Source organism: Carassius auratus, chromosome 17 (genome assembly GCF_003368295.1).
Source record: "Carassius auratus strain Wakin chromosome 17, ASM336829v1, whole genome shotgun sequence".
Taxonomy (NCBI): domain Eukaryota; kingdom Metazoa; phylum Chordata; class Actinopteri; order Cypriniformes; family Cyprinidae; genus Carassius; species Carassius auratus.
In genome coordinates, this window is record NC_039259.1 from 21,486,238 (window position 1) to 21,511,028 (window position 24,791).

The 24,791-nt window shown below is 40.5% G+C and overlaps 1 protein-coding gene across 5 annotated transcripts in view; it reads left to right on the forward strand.

The window, feature by feature from the left end:
- Positions 1-24,791, forward strand: part of cd151l (CD151 antigen, like) — a 92,805-nt gene that overhangs the window by 27,364 nt on the left and 40,650 nt on the right. For all 5 annotated transcript variants that reach the window (XM_026286374.1, XM_026286373.1, XM_026286370.1 and 2 more), the window contains one exon: positions 10,490-10,681. In XM_026286374.1, coding sequence (XP_026142159.1) covers positions 10,490-10,681 — 192 coding nt within the window. The remainder of the gene's footprint in view (positions 1-10,489; positions 10,682-24,791) is intronic.

Here is a 24,791-nt window from a genome sequence, read left to right on the forward strand (position 1 = left end):
ATGACTATGAACAGGCACTGGGAGAACACGTCATTCACTTCTTGCGTCCAAAGAATGGCATGGAGCTAGAGGACACAGTGTCTCGTTCCCCACTCAGGGAACCATGGTTACATTCGTAACCTGAGACGTTGCTGAGTGGAGTGCAGGCCAGAATCATGGCAAACACAAAGTACCAACTACCATTTCCATGGGAGTTGCCCCTGGGACCTTTAGACGGCTGCTTGTGACAGTACCCCTTAAGGCCAAATGCCTAAGCTACATACCCAACTTAATTGTTAGGGCCTCGGCCCGGGGTAGAGCTGAAGGCTTGGAATCAGGAAAGATTCCTTTAAAGGTTTACGGCTAAGAACCTAGCATATTATACTAAGTATTGCCTGTCACACATGGGCTGCCGCTTGCTTTCGCATAAGCTTGCTGAAGGAGCTGTCTCAACAGTTCTCTAGTAGCAACACCCTGTTTAGATAGGTATCCGAGGATACATAGGTGGAGTGGCGCCCAAGATGAATGGGGCTTTTACCAACTCAAGAAAGGACATGAAGCAACCGCGCAAAGCACTCACAGTATAGGATTTTAGAAAGAAAGCAGAATACTAGTGTGCAAACTTACCACAGTGTGGATTTCAGAAAGTGAGCAAAAACTTCACGTGCACACTAACCATAGCATAGATTTTCAAATACTGTTTTAAGGAGGGGCTCTCGAAGGACTCTGATAAAGCAGCTCACAGATGGAATCATTCATCTCAAAACAGTATGTTTTAGAGTCATCAACTCGATCTGTGAAAATAAAGCTGGAGCGCTCTGGGGATAAAACAGAGAACTCAGTCTCATATGAGAGGAGAACTCCGAATTCAGAGTAGCGCACTCATAGGCGACCCTTCTTGGAAAAGGGGAGCACTGCTAAACTACCAAGAAAATCGCCCAAATAGCCACTCATGTTGAGGGAAGCGATGCTTGAAGTGTATAAACAAATACACTGGTTGAATGGAGCACAAGGAACCCAGGTCTAATAATTTCAAGAAAGAGAACAAGGCGGCGTGCACAACCCTTAACGTACAGGTTTTCAGAAAGTACACAGAGTCTTGCGTGCACACTCACCACACGTGCATTTTAGAAAGTGTGCAAAGTGTTCACATGCACACTGACCACCATGTGGTTTTCAGGAAGTACACAGAGCTTACCGTGTGTACCTAAAGGTTCCTAAGCATCGCAGAGGTGCTGACCCGCATGGGAGAGGCAAGCTCAAATTTTACAAACCTCTGGCAAGGGGAGCATCCCCTGAGGCAGCATATACAAGAAGACTTCTGTAACTGCCCCTCAGGGTGACCTGGCCAGACATCCATGAAATTCCCTGCAGTGTTGTGCCAGGCCTGATGATCAAGGAGGCCCCCGCAGAAACCTGTGATCTCAGCCGCCTAATACCAGAACATGAAGCCGGATGGCTGGTGCTGACAAGTGTTTAGTAACCACTGTAACTGAGCACTGCAAAGGAAACTCAAAGATAGTATTAGTAGACACAGTTATGACCCTGTCTTTCTCTTCTTTACCTGATGGTGGTAGGATAACCATTATCCTCATCGTCATGTGACGTCCAAGCTAATTGAATAATTCCTGGGTGGGAAGTATAAATGTTTGGCTGGACTGCCCCTCAGTACTTCCTCTGGGAGAACCTAGTTCTTCACAGGAGTCATCTGCTCCAACCTGTTTTCTTTTGTTGATTATTATTTATCAATGTTCCTTGCCCACTGGACTGGTACTTTCTTTTGTTAATTTAATCCCTAGACATTGTGTTATATTTTGTAACAGGTTATGTTATATTGAATAAGGAATCCTGCTAATCAAACAAATGTGTGAACCTTTTTATGTTACGGTCAGGAACGAGCTGGTCATGACATAAATTGGGGGCTCGTCCGGGATCCTTTGGAGTAGGGAATGTTGGTGAGTAGCTACATGATTATTTTTGTGAATGGTCACCCTTTTTGTGAATGAGAACTCCGGTTAGGAAGAGTGTATCCAGCTGGGTTGTGTATACAATCCTTCCAACGGAACACTGGTTGTTGTTTTGGTTATTATTTTGTCTTTTTGTTTTTGAGGGTTATTCTGGGTGGAGATTTAAATCTCTGTCGGGGTACGATTTCGGAATTTCAGTTTGACTGATCGTCACTGAGTTTAGCGTTTAATGTCGACCCGAGCCTGGTACATCCTCGAAGACTAGATAGGAATTAGTTAGTTTTCTAGTCTCTCAGATCACAGAGGTGAACCTATTCAGCAATATTTGTGAATAAGACACATTTGTGGGGGGTTTTTGTGCGTTTTGTTCCCCTCACGAACCTGCAATATGTTTTTGACTTGTGGTAAGTCTTTGAAGTTTTTGTAAATGAGTAGGTTAAGTAACCGATGGTTGTAGTTCCTTTTTGAAGCAGTGGCTTATGGGAGGTGTAGTTTTAGTAGACGCAACCCTCTCGCTCGTGTGAGTTGTTTGTGTTGTTGCCAAGGTGTGTCTGTGTGTTAGAACGAAGATGTCTAATGTGCTTGAGGATTTCTTTGCCTGCCCCTCTGAATCTTTACTTGAGAGGTGCACAAAGGAGCAGTTATTACAAATTGCGGAACGCTTTAATATTGATCTTACTACTCAAGATAATAGACTGAAGGAAACACTCGTGACAACTCTTACCAGTTTTTTCAGATGCACGCTTCAAACAGGCCAACACATTGGTGTTTTTTCAATGTATGATTCAGACACGGGTCACGACGAGGTGTTCCCCATAGCAACCCCTAGAGGACGCAGTTCGAAGTTCCCTTGAAAGGGAAATGTAAACAGTCTCAAAACTCCACAGTAAGTGCAAACTGTGTAAGTGACGTGTTCCAGGGAAAAACCTAAAGAGCCAACAGACTAAAGACATACATGAACCACATGTATTCAACCAATTTTTCAGCCACAAAAAAACTTTTCTGTCAGATTGTCAGGGAGCCAAATCTGAGAAAAGAACATGACAAAAAAAAAAAAACTTTATATATAGCTTTTCATTTTAGTGTATGTGTGTGCCGTGGGTGTGTACATGAGTGAGTGTGCATGGGAGAGAAAGAAAAAGAGAGCAATCATTTTCTTTACAAATACCACGGCAATTTCCATCCTTATACTAAAGTTACCCTATACAATAACCTACTCATCTGGATTGAAGCAGCAAACATTAAGTGAAAGAGTAAACAAATGAAATAACATTATTTAATATTTGAATCACAGCTTATAGAGTGTTTTGACATCGACAGCCCAAATGCATTTTACCTAAAACTTGTGACTTGTTAACTTTCTAAAGAAGCAATCGCTTCTCGGATTGACTAACACACTGACAAAATTATATTCAGAATATAAATATTTTTATACCACTTTTTAATGTGTGATTGTGTAAAGGTGTTAACGAGATACCAACCTTTCGCGAACATGCTTTCAACAACGAAAACTTGATCGATCGTTCTCATGGAGACATGGTGTGCACAGAGGGGGAGGGGCTGTGTGTGTGTGTGTGTGTGTGTGTGTGTGTGTGCGTGCGTGTGCGCACATGTGTGTATGTGAGAGACGCGTGAGTGAGAGACGCAGGGAAAGGAAATGCAGCTGAACATTGTTTGCTCTATGAAAGACATTGACAAAGATGAAAACTAAGGACATTTAATCTATAATTTTATTTTATTTTAGTTCGTTTTACCAAACACACATTACACACTTAGTTATCGTTTTTTTTGTAATGTCTCATTTTTATTTTTGTTTCAGTCAACGACAATGTTTTTTCCCACATAGTTTTCGTTTTTTCATTTGTTTTCAATAATGATTATAACCTTGTTTCAGACTCATATGAAACTCGTTCATTGAAGGGTGTATTCGTTCACTACATTCAACAAATCACATGCTCCATCATATGTCATACTCAAAAACTATTGACTCAAGGTTGAGTAATACTTTGACAAGATGAAACAGTTCACAGAGCTACTCGGTTCGTCAAGCTGCGCATGCACTGCTATTAGCGCATGTTGCTGTGGAGGGAGGAATTTCAGTGAACGAAATATGAGTCAGTGGATTACATGAATGAGAACGAATTGTTCACCTAAAAGATTTGTTCAAAAAGAGCTATTCGTTCATGTACAACATATCACTTATCAACATAAAATCTATTACATTTTTTCAGCACAGTCTAAAGACGATCTGGCTTGATTTTGGTGAAAATTAGACTAATGGTCTAGGAGGAGTTTGCAAAAGTAGGTTTTCAACATATATAAAAATGGCAGACAGGAAGTTTGGCCAACTATGGCAGACTATTTAGTATCTATGTTCTCAGCAAGACCCAAGGAATATTTTGATACCAGTTCCATTCCAATAGTCTAAAATGGTCAAAAGTCATTAGCATTTTTGTTAATGAAAGGTTAATGAAAGGGTTATCACTTTTGACCAATAGGTGGCGCTGTGACCAAATTGATGTGGCGTGGTCAGTGTAAGGCATCAATGGCACATTCAAAGTTTGGTGTCAATATCTCAAAGCTTTTCAGAGATACAGCCTCAGATGCAGTTTGGCATCATTCCAGCAAATTCATTGATTGGTTATCACTTTTGACCAATAGGTGGCGCTGTGACCAAATTGATGTGGCGTGGTCAGTGTAAGGCATCAATGGTACATTCAAAGTTTGGTATCAATATTTCAAAGCTTTTCAGAGATACAGCCTCAGAAGCAGTTTGGCATCATTCCAGCAAATTCATTGATGCTTTAAAGGTTCCGTTCTTCGTGATCCCATGTTTTAAACTGTAGTTAGTGTGTAATGTTGTTGTTAGAGTATAAATAATATCTGTAAAATTATAAAGCTCAAAGTTCAATGCCAAGTGAGATATTTTATTTAACAGAATTTGCCTACAACGAACGACCCGTTTGGACTACATCCCTCTAGTTCCTGCAGTAATGACGTCACTAAAAACCCATTGAATACACAAAAAAGGGGGCGTGGTCTTGGTGCGCTCCGACAAGAAGAGGAAGAGCTGCGTTTGTGTTTGTCGCCATGTCGTCGAAACGCTGTTATTTTCAATCACCTTTGTTTGGACTTCCCAGGGATGCTGTACTTAGAGATCAATGGTTACAATTTATGTTTAACTTGGTTCCCGAAAATTATAATCCACATGTAAAACTATGTGCAACACATTTTGCTGAGGACAGGTTTCTCAATCAGTTTAATGCCGGATTCACACAAAGATTATTGTTGAAAGATGTAGCAGTTCCCTCTTTGTCTGGAGAAGGCATTGTTTATGGACCACAACCGGTAAGTGTATTTTATTATTTAAGTTATTAAACATGAACACGTTATATTGCACACTGTAAAAACAATCAAAGCTTCAAAAAAGCACGTAAAATGGGACCTTTAAATGATAATCATTTCGTATATCCACACAAAATTCATAACTTTTTGCCAGCATGGTCTGAAGATGATCTGAGTCAAATTTGGTATTTTACGCGTATTCGTATTGAACCGTTCGGTACGAGGCTTTAGGTTCGGTACGCGGTACGCATTATGTAGTACCGAACGGTTCGTTTGACTAATTAATTATATTTGGAAAATAAAAAAAAGTGTGTGAAATATAATGTTATGCGTTCAACAAGGTAGCACAATAACCCAAACGATGTAACAGGCAATGCCCCTGACACCCCCGAAGAAAAAAAAAAAAAACCCAACTTATATGTTTATGTTAGGCTACTCAGTCAGGCACTCGCTCACTCAGTACGCGCTGAGACCAGAAATAGAAGATCCTCCAATAACCAACAGGTCTGGTGTTTGGGTGCACTTTGGACTCCCTGTAAACTATAATTATGATGGCAAGAGAGTGGTGGATAAAAAAAACAATGGTCGCATCTGCTACATGACAATAGGGTACACCAGCGGGAATACAAAAAAAAAAAAAAAAACACCAGCAGGAATACTTAAAACATGTCAACTCATTTACGCCGACATCACCTTAGTGTGTCAGTATCTGGGAAAAGACTAAAAAAAGGAGAAACATACACGCAACAAACTATCCCCGCAGCATTTAGAAAGACATTTCCAATGGATTCAAACAGGGCAAAAGACATCACCGCGGCGATTGGTAGGCTACATTTACGTTACATTTATGTCATAGCCGCGGATATGAAATCTTACTATTTACCATTCATTCTATCATCACCATTATAGTTTACAGGGAATCCAAAGTAAAGAATAGCTCCATCAGTTCAATGTAAAAAAAAAAGGGGAAAAAAAAGTTTGTTTAGTGTCAGTTTTAATAAATAAAACATTTTTAAGAAAAAATTCAAGAAAATTTATCTGCCAATTTTTTCTTTTTGCTATATCTAAAACATACCGAACCGTACCGAACCGAACCGTGACACCAGTGTATCGTATTGAACCAAACCATGAATTTTGTGAACCGTTACACCCCTACTATATATATATATATTGTGACGAGCGTCCCGATTCCACATCAGCTTCGCCCTGGTAATTCACGAGGAGCACCGGCTCGAGGCTCATCACGGGCTGATCACCCGCACCTGCCTCTCATCAGCCGGGCCTCATATAAACAGCACGCACACAGGAAAAGGGTGAGAAACCTCTCCACGAGCTAGCACACTGACTCCCCTCTCTCTGCCTTCCAGAAAGCAGCCTATGACCGGAAGACTGTATGCCACTTAATATGTTCATTTTGAAACACGAAAATGTACCTATGTTCCCCAAACAAAATACTGCATTCAGTCATTCGGTACACACGTGCACCGTACCGAAACGGTCCGGTACGAATACACGTACCATTACACCCCTAGTGTGTGTATATATATATATATATATATATATATATATATATAATGACGGACTGGAATTTTGATTTATTGACAGTGATTTCACATTTATTGTCCGTGTAAAATCTAAATGCAAAAATAAAAGCTGAACATTAACCTGTGCTGTTTTTTTTTTTTAATTATTATTATTTTATTTTTTAATATTATATGGTTTTAAATGAGGTATTATAGACTTGGCAAATTCATTTTTCATAAGTTTGTATGCACAGATATCTGTTGTGTGATATCTGGCGGGTGACTGGACAGTCTTTTCTATGCTTCCTGCTGGCCTTGCTGGAGCTGATCGTAGCTCCATGTAGCGTTTTTTTTTTTTTTCTCTAGAATCTTTATCTTACTATCACTCTCTGTTTATTAAAGTGATAAAAAATATAAAATATATAACCTAATTCACACCATATTTCTGATATTATAGATAAATCTTATCAGATATCAGATTGAAAAATTTTGGTCATTCACTTTTATTTTATACCCGTGAGTACAGTACACCTGCATTGCGTTAGCACTTGTTAACTTGTCATTAACATTTTCATTCGAACCGAATCGTTTTTTTTTTCTCCTCTCCTTCTCTCGCTCCAGTTTTTCACAAGTTCATCAAACAACTGTGGTAAGAATATTTCATAATTGCATAGGTTCTTTTTATTTAACTTCTTTTGGACTGATGCACTGCAACACCTGCTGAGCGCCATTAAACAGCTTGAAAGATCAAAGACAATTTTTATAAACGCCCTTCAACTTAAATCTGACAAAGCATCTGTAATATCATCTGTAATATGGCTTGCTATAAATCGCATGTAAAAAAAAATACAGGGTTCAGCTAATAAATGTTTCTGTTGATGCATGCGCATTCTGGCTTCCCAGACATTACAAAACCATGTGAGAAAAAAAAAAAACTGGACAAATCATTCACTCTTGTTCAACGCGAATGCTATATATGAGCAGTAATTTATTCTGTAAATTTATTCTGTAATAATTGTAACACTAATGAGCTTATGTTGTTTACATAATTCACCATTTTGGCCGCCCTGAAGTCGGCCACATCCTACCTTGAGTGACAGTTATTTACGACAAGAAAATACGAGCCTCAAAGGAGACACTAAACCAACCACATTCCTGAACACAAATGAAACCTTTCGTATAAGTCCCTTACTTTCATCGTTATTAATAATATGTATTTTGAATATGTTTTGTGTGTACCATGGTTAATCCTTGTTATGCGAGGATTATAATTTTTCTAGCGTATAAATTGGAATTGTTTCTCCTCACCAACTTTCTCAAAGAGAGCCATGGGCTGCAACCCCCAGTCCCTTGCAGCTCGTAAAATTTTACGACCACACAGGACTACACAGGACAGGAAACCTAATCCTTACAAAAGAATGGTAAAATGTACTCAGATGTAGTCTTTATATTGTATATTATTGATTTTGCGGTGCATTAGAGGTTTCCCATATAAATTGGGACTATCTGCAGTGTTATCATGTGTTAATCAAATCTTTAAATATGTGTAATTCTGCATTTGAATGTAACTTCATGTTTTGATCATTTATACATATTATGTTTAGTATCGTTGTGATCGTCATGTTCTGACAAACCCATTTATCTAGAGCAAAGTAATGAAAAATGTATTTAATCTGGAATTACGAACTTGCTAGAATAATCCCTGGAATTTGGACAAGCCCTAGATCACCAGGGGGTTGTCTCCACAGAGACAAAGGAACTTTTCCCTCCGCTGCAGATCGCGGACGTTCATTGGATGTTCCCTCGAAAAAGGGGCGTGAACCATTTCAGGCTATAAGAATCGACAGAACAAGGTCCGCCTGCTCTTCCTCTCTTCTTCTCGTTCTTGGTCCTCAGACACACTGCTCTCCTGTGCGACCAACGTTGCTTCCCTGCGCTCATAGCGCAAGCCCACCTCAGCACAGGGGCTGAGAGAAAAAGCCATTTTAATGGCTCCTTTGGAAGCTTTCGTTTTTGTTGTTTCTTTTCTTTTCTTTACTAAGTTTATTCAACTATTCGCCTCTCCACACAAGGAAGACGAATTCTGGAACATTGTTTGTTGAACCTTTCAAATACCGCGCGAGGACAGAACAAAGGACCACGTGCTCCACGCTCACGCCAAGATCAAGCGCAGCGTGCACGCGCGTCACATGGCCTCCAGGACCACGCACGCTGTTTTCAAAAGGAACAGCGCGCAAAGCTCACACGCTCGACGCCGATCTCACGCCACGCACACTGGGCCATGCAAGTATCTTTCTCTATGGAGATTTAAATGCTGCTTTAAAGTGTTGCTATGATCTGATTGTTGTTGGCTTCCAAAAGTTACTGACTATGATTTCCATACCTGAGCTCCTTATGTGATCTCATTCTATTCTCTCTCTCTCTCTCTCTCTCTTTTATTTGGATTCCGTTATGTCTTGCATAAAGCTTACTGTTTGTAGTGTCGTACGCATATTTACTCTGTGTGATTTGTAGTTTGATGTATTACTAGTTGATTTATTAAAAACCCATATACTGACGATTGGCTTGGACTCCACCCCACTTACATTACGAGTCACTGAGTTGTCTGATCTTTAGCTACAAGCTTTAAATTTAGAAACTAAATTTATCATAAGGATAGGATAATGTTTTCATGGCCAGAGAATATTTTTCCTTGAATTATAATAAGATAGGTCAGTCTGGTTTGCTGGACAAACCACTGTTTTATTTGCAGTAATTTACAGTAAGGCATATCACAACAATTGATATGGAGAATGGAATATTGACATATTAATGAGTAAATTACAGTGCCCTGTGATTATTTATTGGTATAGGCAATTGAGCTATTTTTCATAATCAATCAAATTTAATGTAACTGTCATCTTAGATATAAATTAATCATATTCCTGATTAATTATTCAAATTCCCTATATATCATTTGAGTTAATTATTCTGTAAGACTCATTGTTGTTACATAATATATCACTTGGGTGCTGAAATCTGTTTGAACTAAACTCATTTAAAGGTGCCATATGCAAAAATTGAGGTAAAAATATCCATAACATGACCTACACGCATCAAAAGAATGAGAAGAAATAAGGGCGATGATGTCATAAAAAAAATGTCGAGTTATAGTGCTGCTGAGATATTAACCTTAATTAGCATTAGCATTTTTTTCATGCGCCTGCCTTTACTAACATGCAAGTTCATCATCCTTCCTCCCCCTTCTCGTTCCGTGAACCTCTGGAGTTGTGAGTTTAGACTGTTCCTGTGGTATTGAGCAACTACGATTTATTTTAATCCTATAATTTTATATTATAATTTATTTAAAGTGAATAAATTGTAATGAAAAATAAATACAATTAAATAGCTAAAGTAAATCATAAGTGAAATCATAAGTTACACATGTTTAGGGGAATAGGGCATTATTAATATACCATGTAAGGTGGTATGTGCTAGAAATGGGTAAACCACTATCAGTGAGTCTGCCCATGGGGTGTGTCCCGCATTGTCCCTCAGAAACATACCCCTTGTCCCCCCTTGGACTTATTAGCAGGTGGTCACCCTAAATGTATATCCAAGTGAAATAGCATCTTGGAGAAAAGAAATTTAGTTTAGAAATTTTATTTGGTAATTGACTTTACATTTTTTTTCCAGCTGGCAGGGGGTGCAGTGATGGCAGTAGGCATCTGGACGCTAGTTGAGAAGAGTGACTACATCAGTCTGCTGTCCTCAAAGATTTATGCTGTCTCTGCCTATATACTGATCATGGCTGGGGTGATTGTCATGGTAACGGGGGTTTTAGGCTGTTGTGCCACCTTCAAGGAGCAAAGACGACTTCTGAGAGTGGTGAGGAACCCATTTAAATGTTTACTTTAGGATTATGTTTCCATTTTCTTATGCTGTATGTTCCTCAATTTAAGTATAAAAGCATGACTGATGGGCAATTAATTTATGGATGGGTATATATCAACACAGTTTATAGTATGACCAAAAGAGGTTAGCACACTAAAGCTTTCCTCATTTTACATCCATAGTTGGCCTGTAAAATGTAAAACTGTAATTAAAGGGATACTTTAAAAACACACACACACACACAAAAAAAAATTAATTAGTTATCAATTACTTTTCCCTCATGTCATTCGAAAATGATAAGATAGCTTCTGAATGACAAATGCATATATATTTACATTTGATAATGCAGTCAGTGTTTGTGTATTTTTTGTTTGATTTTGTTATAAATGACAATGATATAATTCTTTATAACTATATCATATGTTAGAACAGCCACTGATTTAAAATATGTGCTGTTGAATACAGAGATAAGGTGTTGCATGGTCACGAGTGTGATATTGCAATTATACCACAGTTAGATGGCATAAATATGTAAATAAATAGGAGACAAGAGAACTGTCTTTAAAAACAGCTTGTGTGCAGAACTTCTTCCACCAGTTGAAAGTATCAATAGGGCTGCACGATTATATGAAAAATAATAATTGTTTATTATTTCCTTGAAATTGTAATTGCAATTATTAATAAAGATTATTTTGAAAGGATTTATGCCATTATTTAAAGCTGCATGTCATGTTTGTTTATATATATATATATATATATATATATATATATATATATATATATATATATATATATATATATATATATATGTATTATAATATATGCTGAAAGCTCTCTTCCTGAATTTTATTGCTTTTCTGTAGCATTGAGCCTCAAATAGTGGTTTGGTTTCTTCCTTAAAAAAAAAAAAAAAAGTAAAAGTATCCATGGTATAATAATATTATACTAAAAATAAAGGAAGCAAAAAAATAAAACATTACTACAGTAAAACTATGGTAAACGTGGGTGACTTGTGGATCAAAACGTCTTCTAACTGGATTGTTGTAGCTCTATTTATACTGCTTTCTGCATCAGTGTTGATGAGAATAACAGCTCTGATTTATTTAGCTTTAAACTACTTTAAATCAGAGAGACATACAGGTGCTGGTCATATAATTAGAATATCATCAAAAGTTTATTTATTTCACTAATTCAATTCAAAAGTGAAACTTGTAGATTATTTTCATTCATTACACACAGACTGATATCTTTCAAATGTTCATTTCTTTTAGGAAAATCCCAAATTCAGTATCTCAGAAACAGAGCTGGGTAGATTACTTATGAATTGTAATCAGTTACTGATTACAGATTACATGAGAAAAATTGTAATCAGTAATATTATCTCTTAGATTACATATTTTTGGTAACATAATCTGATTATTTCTGGATTACATTTAGATTACATTTGTGCTAACCCTTATTTGATATCACATATATTCGGTTAGCCTGATCTTGTACTTTTTTTGCAAAATTTGTACATATGGTAAATGGACTGCATTTATATAGCACTTTCAACAGACCACATGGCCATCCGAAGCGCTTTACAATTTGCCTCACATTCACCCATTCACACACCGACTGCGGTGTCAGCCATTCATATAAACACTAATTATAGGTGCACCCTCGTGATTCAGGACAGGCTAAAAACACAGTTTTGAAAATGGATTCATGGTGTACTCGCTTATTATTATATAAATTTTTCTACATTTTGAACACAAACAAAGTTACGGACCGCAGCTCTGATTGGTTGCGGTAATACCCCGCCAACCTCAAAAGGCCCGTACCTGTGTTTTAGAGGTGGGCCGCAGCGCGGAGTGGATAGCTGCCACCTTCTTCGCTTGAGGTTTGATCAGGCCGCGACCCACCTGATATCCGAAATATTCCGGTCCCGACCCAGCGCTTCAGCAGATTAATGAGGTAGAGTTGATCCTCCCTTCTTCTACAGGGCTGCCATACACGGTACGTAACGGGGCCGACCTTTTCTGTGACTGTATAGGGGCCCTGCCAGGTGGCCAGGAATTTGCAGGCAGCTGTGGGCACAAGGACCAGGACATGATCTCCTCGCTGGAACTCCTGTGGTCGGGCCGCCCGGTTGTAATGCCATTGCTGCGCCTGTTGTGCTTTAACGAGGTGTTCCCGGACGATGGGCATCACTCTATTAATCCATTCCCTCATTTCACGCACCTGTTCGATGGTGGTTCGGTGTACCGCCGGCTGTTGTTCCCAGGCCTCTCAGACCACGTCGAGCAGACCGCGGGGCTGTCGGCCGAAGAGCAGTTCAAAGGGGGTGAAGCTGGTGGAGGCCTGAGGGATTTCACGAATGCCGAAAAGCACATAGGGGAGCATCTGGTCCCAATCCCGTTGGTCTTCAGTCACCACTCGGCACAGCATCTCTGGTTAACCTCTTAGCCAGCACCCCGACGCCCTCGTCCTGAACGCCTCTCAACTTGCACGTGTCAGTGTTTATGAATAGATTAAATGAAACGGGACAAATTTAATCTTGACAAACTATGTATCATTATAAAGATCTAAGCCTCAAGCATCGACGACAGATCACTGTTTTTCAATGGAAAGCTAATAAAGACTGTATTTGCTACATTTGTGTAAGCAGTACACATAAAAAATGAGCAATGGAAATGCAGTACATACCAGATCCGTCGTAATAATGAGTCATAAACACATCCACAGCTGTAAATCCCAGTTTAGTTAGAAAGAGAAGGGTCCACTGAACGACATCTCATGAAGCACGTTTAGTCCAACGAAGCAATAAGGTTGTAATATGGATCATAATTCCTTTGTTTACACTTCAGTTATTCAGCGACATAACGGTTTGCTTCCATTATGGAATAACTCACAGTCAGAAACTGCATCTTGGTAGTAAAAAAACGGCATGGTTTTGCAGCGTACAGTGTCACAAACAGAATGAGATGATCCACCGGAAAAAAGAATGAATGAAAGATAGTATATTCGAATTTTGGCGGCTCATTACGCGCTCTGACGCACCTGTCAGCTGATGGAGGCGGAACTTATAGCGATCGCCTTTTTCTTTCTTTGTTTTATTTTTCAACAGTTTTTATATATGTGAGAGTGTGTTTTATGTTGAATGTGAATGTGTCTGCATGATTACCATCTGTTTGAGTGCAAATCAGCCCAAATCAGCTCGCTACTACTGTATGATCATGGCTATCAAAGTGAACAGGTCTATATGAATAGAGAGAATGGATTATTTAGTTTGTGGCACATTTGTGTTATTACCATCAGTATAAGTGGCCATCAGCACTTATTTGCATCGCTGCATTTCTAGCAATCTCAGGATTTTCTGTAATTGGCAAACAAAGTTAAATCTTTTTTTTTTATTTACTTATTATTCTTATTTTTCTTACTCATTCTTATTGTATTTTTCTGGTGCTCAAATAAGTTTCTGTCTAGTTTATTATAATTGAAAAAAATATGCAGTGGTATGTTTACTGACTAAATAGTTTGTAGAAGCCTTCAATACTATTGGGAAATTTATTTTCTTATATTTGGGGGATATTTGCAGGAGTCTCATTTTTCATGATATCTTATTCAGAATTGAAATATAAACTCATGAGACATGTGGCTTTCAACCCATTACTTTCATAGATTGCTCCAGGACTCATATCATGTATTTTTATATCAAATAAAAAAAATATCTATGTGTGGTTAAAAAAAAAAAATAAATTCAAGGCACTTCAGTGTCTATAACTTTTAATATTTTTGAGCATTTTTAAATCTGGTTGATAAAAAGTAAAGCCCAAAGGGTCTTCTTTCAATAAGACACCAAAATTATGTTTGTAATACACTGAAGTAGGAAACTGTTACAATTATAAGTAAGGTAGAGCACTTTCAGCTGTGAGTCTCATAATTGGGGGTGCTGGCTAACAGGTCAAACTGCTCGACGAGCCCGTCAGTCTGGGGGTGGTACACTGTGGTGCGGAGCTGTTGAACCTTCAATAACTTGCACACGTCCACCATGATCCGGGACATAAAGGGGGGGGGGTACCCTGGTCAGTCAGGATCTGCGATGGGATGCCGACCCGGTTGAAGAGGAGGAAGAGCTCCTGGGCGATGGCCTTCGTCATGGCCTTTCAGAGGGGATGGCCTCAGGGTACCGGGTGGCATAGTCCACGATGACCAGGATGTGTTCCTGGCCCCGGGCGGACTTCAGCAGCGGCCCCACCAAATCCATGGCAGCTGGTTAGCAGCTGGGTTGCCTGGACATGGGGGTCAGGTAGCGGAGTTCGCGGGGCTGTGGTGAGGCGAAGCGCGGCCAACTCCCGCTCGGTGTCCCCCTGCTGAGAGGCCATGTGCTCCATAATTTGTTGCTGGCGGATGCTCACCTCGGTGAGATGTTTCAGAAGCTCTTCCATCATCGGGGGAGGAGCGCCACCTGGGGAACCAGAGAAGACACATGAGGTAGAGACCATTGGGGAAAACAAACCAGTCCAATAGTAGCACACGGTGTGGGGAAGGGTCCTCTTCACTGTCCTGCCCGCATTCTCCACCAGTGTGGCGGGGTGAAGTAGGACACGACTCAAGGATGAGGGTAAATTCCCCGAAAGGGTGGATTTTATTGGTAAAAACGGGGCGGTGGAAGGCGTTGCTGTGAGGCGGTTTGATGCTCGGTGCTCGGCGTCTTGCCTTGAGACAAAGTTAGCCAAGCCTTGTGGAGACATCTCTCACCTCATTGCTCGCTTGCGGGGTTCATGAGAGCCTCTGCAGATGAGGCGCAGGTGTGGCCGCTCAGCCCGTGATGAGCAGGTGCAGGTGTGTCTGCTCCGTTGCCAGGGCGACGCTGATGAGCGCTCGGGACACGTGTCACAAATGGCAAAGTGATTTTATTTATTTATTTATTTATTTTTTATTATTAAGTTAATTTAGAAAAACATTTATTCATTTGTTAAATATAAGTTTTTAATTTATTAATTTTTTAAGTATAATGACCAACCGGTCAGCGGCAGACAGTGAGCCTATGTTTGATCAATTTAGCCCTCTAAAATCATCATGGCTTGCCTAAAATAAAATCTATAGACATAAAACTGTTCAAGCATATAACAATGTTTAAATGTTAAAACTAGATAAATGTGTGCTATATCAAATAGTTTGTGCAGAGACGCTTCAGGACATCGAGACGCTAGCCTGATCACTTGAATTTTTTGCAGTGTATACACTGTCATTTTTGCTCATAATGTTAAGAGTAATATATCATTGATAACTGCAAAGGGTCTACTTTTATTTGTGTGCACTAACAATATCAACAATGTTTTATGCTTTTATAAAATAAAATAAAAAACATGATGCGCTCTCTGCCATCTCATCTTTAACTGGAGTACAAAAATGAACCGAAAATCTGTGAAAACATGCCTCACAGACATGATAAACATATCTCTTTAAATGACTACTTAACTAAATTAAACAAATCGAAAACAAAAACTCTTTAATTATAAACATAATCCGTAAAGATGCACTTCTCTCTAAAGGTGCTTCTGAGGAGATGACGAGTCAGGTTTGGCAACCTTCATCCTTGCGACACAGACTCAGAAAACAATAGTTTTCAGTAAATAATCTACTTACTATTTCTCCATCACATTAATGGTTATTACTTTTGCGGGTGCTTTGCGGCTAGCTTAAGCCTATTGCGTGCATTTAAGTGCAGAACTATACATAAAAAAGTTGGGGCCAGTCAGCCTCACACTGAAATGCAGGGCTCTAGTGTCTGTTGTTGAACCACATGGAGACTTTCAGTCGTCGTGGAGACTTTTTTTTTTTTTCCTCAAACGGCTTGTCGCACCATGCAACCTCTGTTTTTTTTTCACACCATTGAAAAATTAAGTTGCATGTGCGACCAAATTGGTCGCAAACTAGAGCCCTGAATAAACTTAAGTTCAAAGGCCAATTTAAAATATTGGTACAGTAAATAAAGTGCACAAAATAAGCATTTTATTTAGGCAGTATTTATAGCTGTTGATAAATCATGTTGCGAGATTTGTCCAAAAGGTGTGCGTTTTTGCACCAAAGCCAGTGGTGTCAAAAGTATTGACATTCATTACTCAAGTAGAAGTATAGATACTAGGGTTTGAAAAGACTTTTGTAGAAGTTGAAGTATCAACTCAAGCTTTTTACTCAAGTAAAAGTGTAAAAGTACTGGTTTAAAAAACTACTTAAAGTATAAATGTAAAAGTAATGTAAGGGGGAAAAAATGCAATTAAGAACAAAATAGTAGGCCGCACCACAGGGGCCTATTGTGCACTACCCCACCTCCTCAAAAAACATTTTGCTAAAGGCCATAGGCCATAATGACTATGTTATATTAAAATGTTCATGCTGAAAAATTTGGGATGAACTAGGCTACCTGTTTCAGCTGCATATATGCCCATTGAAAATGAACGCACTTTAGTACAATGCAAATATATTAAAGAACTAGAGATATGATGACTAGTTGCCTATAAGTATTGTTATGGTGCAAAAAGTCAAACTTCAGAGGCATGTCATCAATAACCTTTAATGGAATGTAAATGTACATCCAAGCTTAGCTGCGGGAATCTGTGATGGCAATGATCATTGGTGCAGGCTTAGGAACGATTACCCTTGTATGGTTGTCTATATACAATAAACATTTAGAGCTCTGTCAAAGAGAATGATTTATCCAAGTGAATAATCAAAAACTAAAAATGAAAAATAACTCTGTCACTATCATTAGATGGAGTGCCCATGAACTTCAGTAGAGGGCACTCCAATCAGGACCATTCCACATCAACCACCAGATGTCACTCGGACTCTAGCACCTCTCATCTGTTGCACCACACCCGAACTACATTCCCCATGAGTCACTGCATCACAATCACCCTGCCACACCTGCACATCATTCATCAGCCAATTTCCTTGCGACACCTGCACCTCATTTACACACACATAAAAGCAGCACACTCACTCCCACTCTCTGCGAAGTCCTGTTTAGCCAGTCTGACATTTCCAAGCATTTTCCTTGTGTTTGTTCCTTCTGTACCTGACCTTTGGATTGTTTATACCGACTCTGATTCTCTGCTGCCTGCCCCCGACCAGCGCCGCTGCACAAGATGGCCGCCAGCCCAGCACCGCTGCACAAGATGGCAGCCTCAGTTGACTTTCCAGAGTCAAGTCAGGTCCCCACTAACACCCAAGAGTCAAGTGAAACAACAATTAGGGTGTACTCACACTGCCAGTTTGAACCGTGCCGGGGTGCGTTTGACCACCAAAGCGCGGTTTGTTTGACTAGTGTGAGTGCTCCGAACTGTGCCTGGGCGCGGCTCTATTGGCCGGCCCTGGCCCGCTTGGAAGAGGTGGGCCAGGGCACGGTTCAGTTGGACTCGGGCGCGGTTCGCATGCAGTGTGAGCGCTAACCGTGCTGGAGCACGGAACAGGACGTGTGACGTCATGGTTTTGCGACGCTCCAAAACCAACATGGCGGGGAAAGGGTCGCTTTGGTCCACGGCAGAGGTGCAATGCTTGTTGGAAATTTGGGCAGATGAGAGCATACAAGAACAGCTGAACAAAACACATAAAAACTCAGATATATTTAGAAAAATCTTATTCGTCATGGATATCAAAGAACTACCGAGCAGTGTAGAGACAAGGTAAAAAAACTGCGCGCACAGTATTTAAGGGTACGGGATGCACTCCGTAAATCGGGCAGCTCTGCAGAAGAAAAGGAAACATTTCAATGGTATGACGCTGTCGACAGTATAATTGGCAGCAAACCTTCTAGCCAACCTAATGTGCTGGAGTCCCATCCACGAAGATCGCTGGATTCTACGTCATCTGATACGGAGAACACAGGACTGGAGAGATCACAGAGCTGTGAGTAACGTTAACATACATACCAGTTCCATTTGATAGCTATTCTGTTAAATCAGTATGTGCATGTCCCTACAGTAAATTACGCAAGGTTTTACTACGAATCCAACCAAGAAACCATGGTTACTGTAGTAAAATCTTGGTTTCCACAAACTGACCATGGGTATGCTGTTAAAACTGGGTTTTACTACAAAAAGAAATAAATTAGTTTACATAAGGGATGTTTGTTTAATGTTATTATTAAAATGATTACCTTTTGTGTTTATTTTGCTTTTATTTCTGTAGTTACATCGGTCAATTCAGACTCAACAATCGCTTCAAACACTGGTGATGAGACACAGGACACATCAGATAACACTGAGACAATACCTTCAGAACAAGGCAAAAAGAGAAAGAGAACGGCAGAAGTGAGTGACATGATGACTGCCTTTCTAGATATGCAGAAAAAACAGCATGAAGAATTCATGCAAAGGGAGCACTTGCGTTACCAGCAAGAAAAAGAAATGCTTGATAACTGGATGAAGGCTCAAGTACAGATGGAGGAGCGTCGACTGCAACAACAGAGGGAGGAACGCCAAGAAACAAACATTATGTTCCTGCAAACCATGAACCGACTGTTTGATGCCATGATTCCCTCACACTCTCATCACCAGCTCTCTCCTCATGCTCCTCCTCCTACACCTCCTCCTGCTGCTACTCCTCCTCTTCCTCCTCATCTGCAGTATCCCTACCATGCTGAGACATCATCATCCTACTCTGAGCTTGATAACTCTACACATGTTTATCGCAACCTGTAAAGGCACAGTTGTTTACGTCCATGTTTTTATATTGTTATTGTATTTGGACGTTGCCTTTCATTATAAGGGTTATTTAAGTTTTATCTTGTTTTTTTAATTAATAACATGTTTGTAATAGGTAAATATGACCAAAAGTTGTTTAATTTCCTGTAGCATATATTTACTATGCACTTTAACCTAACACTATGCACTACCTCAAACCTCTACACTTTATAAATCTACCTCGAACCTCTACAATATATACCACACACTTCCATAAATTATACACCACACACACTAGGTAGCCTATTTTGTTTCACCACTGCACATGGTCGTGTTCTGTGAAGTACCGTTTTTTTTTTTCTTGTGAGAAGTGCTCCTGAGTTTATGATTAAAACTTTTTTCGGCATCATCTTATGTTTTGTGTGTTATTCGCAAATAACTCCTGCACTGTTCTTGAAATGAACAATATGGCTTTATTGACAACAGCACAATAATAAGTCATAGTAAACCAATAAGTAAAATAAATATACATGCACTGAATGTAGTAGCGGCATGACACAGAAGTATGTAATGAAAACCATCCTCCTGAAATATACACTATCTCTCTACAAATTTGAGAAATATGAACACAATGCATCTCTGGTGACATTTGAACTAGTGGCTGTATTATGAGGATTCCATTCACTGTTCACATTTTCCTCTTCTGTGGCAATCTTCTCACATTCCTCACCATTTACTTGACAAAAATTGTGGAGAACACGCAACATGCGCTGATAATAGTGTTTATGTTGTCTATGCGGCAATCACACCTCTTCATTAAGCATCTCCACCTTCCTTTCAGGAGGCCAAATGCCCTTTCCACAGTCATCCGTGCCTTGCTAAGGCGGTTGTTGAAGGTGGCCTGTGCAGGGGTTGTTTGTTGATTTTCTGGATATGGTTTCATCAACCATGGCAGTAATGGATATGCAGCATCCCCCAAAATCACCACTGGCACATCTACTCCTTCAAACCTCTCTGTTATTCGAGGGAACAGTGTATTACTCTGACCCCTCTCAAACAAGGATGAATTGGCAAAAACTCTTGCATCATGAACCTTGCCCGGCCATCCCACATTAATGTCCCAGAACATAAGTCGGTTGTCAACCACACCTTGCAGAATAACAGAGTAGAAACCTTTCCGGTTGTAGTAGTCTGCAGAGCTAACAGGTGGAGCCAAAATCCCAATGTGAGTGCCATCAATAGCTCCTCCACATTGTGGGAAGCCCCACCTGTCTCTGAATCCCTGAATTATGCTTTCAAATTCCTGTTCAGATGGTGTTCTGATGAAAAGGGAAAGCTAATTTTTCACAATTGCAGAGGCTACATGGTTGGTAATGCTAACAGCAGTTGACTGACCAATCCCAAATAAATGGGAGATGGTTCTGAACTCTACATTTGTGGCCAGTCTCCATATGCATATTGCAACACGTTGGTCCACGGGCACTGGTTTTCTGAATGAAGTGGTCTGTCTTTGAAGGTGCGGCTGCAGGCTGTTGCACAGCTGCAAGAATGATGTCCTTCTCATTCTGAAATTAGCCTTCAACTCACAGTCTGTCCAGCTGCTGAGAACATGCTGCCACCACACAGCAGATCTCTGCCGAATCCATATGGTCCTGTAGCAGAATGGAGAACTATTGTTAACTGTATATAGTTTATGCATACACAATTACCTTACAGTTTTTTTAAGCGGAATTAAAAAAACAACAAACTACTACTCCAGTGCATACATAACAGTTATGTGTCCCGTTGAAAACAGGTGTCTTAATACAAGAATGCAGCTAATATTAACCAGCAAATTATATTAACTTACATGATTATTAGCTTTAGAACGCTACTGTCATAATTAAAAAAAAAAAAAAAAAAAACATTATACACATATTGTATTTAAAATTTCACAATACACTTTTCAATTGTATTCAATTACATTTCAGTATATTAATTCTAACCTTGTCAATGTACGGGAACTGTAGTAAGTAATCAAAGCTGCAAAGTCCTTGCTGCACTTCAGCTGGTACCTTGCAAACCTCCTCATACGAGCAGCACGATTGCGTGAAAATTTTCGCGCCACTAAGGCGACACATCTGTTTAACAACAGGCTGTGAGAGGGCTGTGGACCACCGTGGACCAAACGATACAAAATTAATCACAAAGAAAACAGAGCGATGGACTCCATTGTGTTCACAGAGCGCCGCTTTTCCTGTTTATCCCGAAACCGTCGCACCATAATGATGTAAGCGTGCTCCGGCACGAATGCTGAAACCCTATGTGAGTGCAGGACAGAGGGGGAGTGGGGAGGGGGACAATCGTACTCGGGCCCGGTTCATGGCAACCATGCCTAGTGTGAGTACACCCTTAATCTTCTTGATTCTAGTCAGGTCACCGTTGATCAGGTTCCTGTTGATTTTCCGGAGTCTAGTCAGGTCACCATTGATCATCCAGAGTCAGGTCAAGTCTCCACTGACCGTCCAGAACAAGGTCAGGTCACCATTAACACCCAAGAGTCAAGTCAGGTCCCTGTTGATTTCCCAGAATCTAGTCAGGTTACCATTGATCAGGTCACCGTTGACCGTCCAGAGTCAGGCCAAGTGTTCGCTGACCATCCAGAGTCAGGGTTAGTTACCGTTGACCTTCCAGAGTTAGGGCTAGTTCCTGTTGACTGTCCAGAGTCGAGTCAGGTGCCCATTGACTTTCCAGAGTTGAGTCAGGTTCCGGTTGACCCTCCAGAGTCGAGTCAGGTGCTCGTCGAGCTTCCGGAGTCAGGGTTAGTCACCGTCGACCTTCTGGAATCAGGGCTAGTCACCATCGACCTTCCAGAGTCAGGTCAAGTCACCGGTGATCGTCAAGGACAGAGTCAAGTCACCGGTGATCGTCAAGGACAGAGTCAAGTCACCGGTGATCTTCAAGGACAGAGTCAAATCACAGTCGTTCTTCAGGAACCAAGTCAAGTCACAGTCGATCCTCAAGAGCACAGTCAAGTCCCCAACAATCTTCATGAGCAAAGTCAAATCACAGTCGTTCTTCAGGAACCAAGTCAAGTCAAAGTCGATCCTCAAGAGCACAGTCAAGTCCCCAACAATCTTCATGAGCAAAGTCAAGTCACAGTCGATCTTCAGGAACCAAGTCGAGTCACAGTCGATCTTCAGGAACCAAGTCAAGTCACAGTCAATCTTCATGAATCCAGTCAAATCACTATGGATCTACCAGAGCCTCGTCACATCTCAGCCGCACTTCCAGAGCTCTCGTCCTATTCGGTCACGGCCATGGAGGCCGTCTATGAGCTTTCATTCATTCCGGTCATGGCTACGGAGGTCCTCCATGAACTCACCGCCTGCCCTGTCATGGCCATGGAGGCCAGCTACCATCTTATCACGGCCACGGAGGCCGCTATTAACCTGTTTATGTTCCCTGTTTCAGTCCCACCTGACCAGACTTGCTTTCCTGTGCCATCAACTCCACTGTGGTGGTCCTCTGCTCCGCCCTGGTGGGCCTCTGTCATGTCTGCTCAACTATGGTGGTCGTCTGGTCCACCCTGGTGGGCTTCTGTCATGTCTGCTCAACTATGGTGGTCGTCTGGTCTGCCCTGGTGGGCTTCTGTCTGATCTTCTCAGCTGTGGTGGTCGTCTGTTCCGCCCTGAGGGCTTTTGTTCCCTCTTCTCAGCTGTGGTGGTCGTCTGCTCCACCCTGGTGGGCTCCAGCTCCACCTGCTCCGCTCTGGTGCACACATCAGAGTGTGATGTGATTTGTGTCATGTGCAGATGCGATGGATCGCGTACAAACCAATAGGGTGTCGGAATGGTATAGGTTTAATACTTCTCTTCAAACCACAATGAAATTCACTGCATCCGGATGGCGCGATTTATCTGGATAGGATGAAAACAAGCTGAAATGAAATAGCCATAACGAAGCTATTTTTTAAATGTAAAGACTTGTTAAAGATCTGTTGTGGTATGATGAAGCTCTGGAAGATCTGTTGATACGTGATGAAGTTCTGGAAGATTGGTAGTGATTTGACTGGATCAACTGTGACTTGACTTTGTTCACGAAGATCAACGGTGACGTGACTTGACTCATAAAGTTTAACTGTGTTTTTTACTTGACTCATGGGTGTTAATGGTGACTTGACCTGACTCTGGACATTCAGCTATGACTTGACCTGACTCTGGATGGTTAGCGGTGACTTTACTGGACCTTGATTCTGGGAGATCGACAGTGACTTGACCTTGTTCATGAAGATCAGCGGTGACTTGACTCATGAAGTTTAACTGTGGTTTTACTTGACTCATGGGGGTTAATGGTGATTTGACTAGACTCTGGATGGTCATCGGTGACTTGACCTGACTCTGGACAGTCAGTGGTGACTTGACCTGACTCTGGGTGGTCAGCGATGACTGACTTGATCTGACTCTGGACAATTTGGGTCTACACTGCTGTGTGGTGTAGTGGCTAGAGCATTGGGCTACCAGCAACACATTTTGGATTCTAGCCCCGGTCATAACATCATAAAAATAGTGAAACAAAGATTTTTAATCTAAAATATTGTATATAGATATTTGTGACTGTTTGCGGCTGACTGAAGCGGTGCTACGAGGATGAATAATAATTTGCACTGAGGTGAGAAACACCTCGCAATTCTATTGCAGATCATTCGATCTGTGATTGTCACACAGTAAAATGATCTGCAACGTCAAATTCCTGAGAATTAGAACTTTCTGTGAAATATGACTTTACTGTTTTGTGAAAAATATTTTTAATTTTAATTTTCACATTCTTCTGAAAAATTATTGGCAATCTTTAGACGGAAATTTGTGTGTGGGGAAAAATGTATTTCTTAGCTCAATTTCACTACTTTATGAATCAAACCCCTATTAATGGTATTCTTGTTAAAGAAAACACTCTAAGCTTTCAAATGAACCCATATATCGGCTGATAACCATATAAGGAAGGCTTTGCAAATGAAGCACAATCATATTGCATGATATTTTCAGACCCGGTACTGGGTCTGCAGAGTCAAAGGGGTTTTAATATTTGTTATGGAATATTGTACTTTTTATCTCTATTTGTATTAAACAGATCTGGTTGGTTTGCTGCTCAAAAGCTCTTTTTTGTTTCGTCTGACCATAAAAGCCAGTGGCATTTTAAGTTCCAGTTGTGTCTGACAACAAGGATAATTTTCTTGAAAACTTCACGAACAACGTGGTGATGTAGGGACTCTTTGATTATTTTATTTCTTTTAGGCTTTCTGACCCCAAGTTTTAACTCATCTCTGCAATTCTCCAGCTGTGATCCTTGGAGAGTCTTTATCCACTCAAACTCCCCTCCTCACTGTGCATTAGGACATTAAAGACACATCCTCTTCCAGGCAGAATTGTAGCAAATTGTATCAAATTGTATTT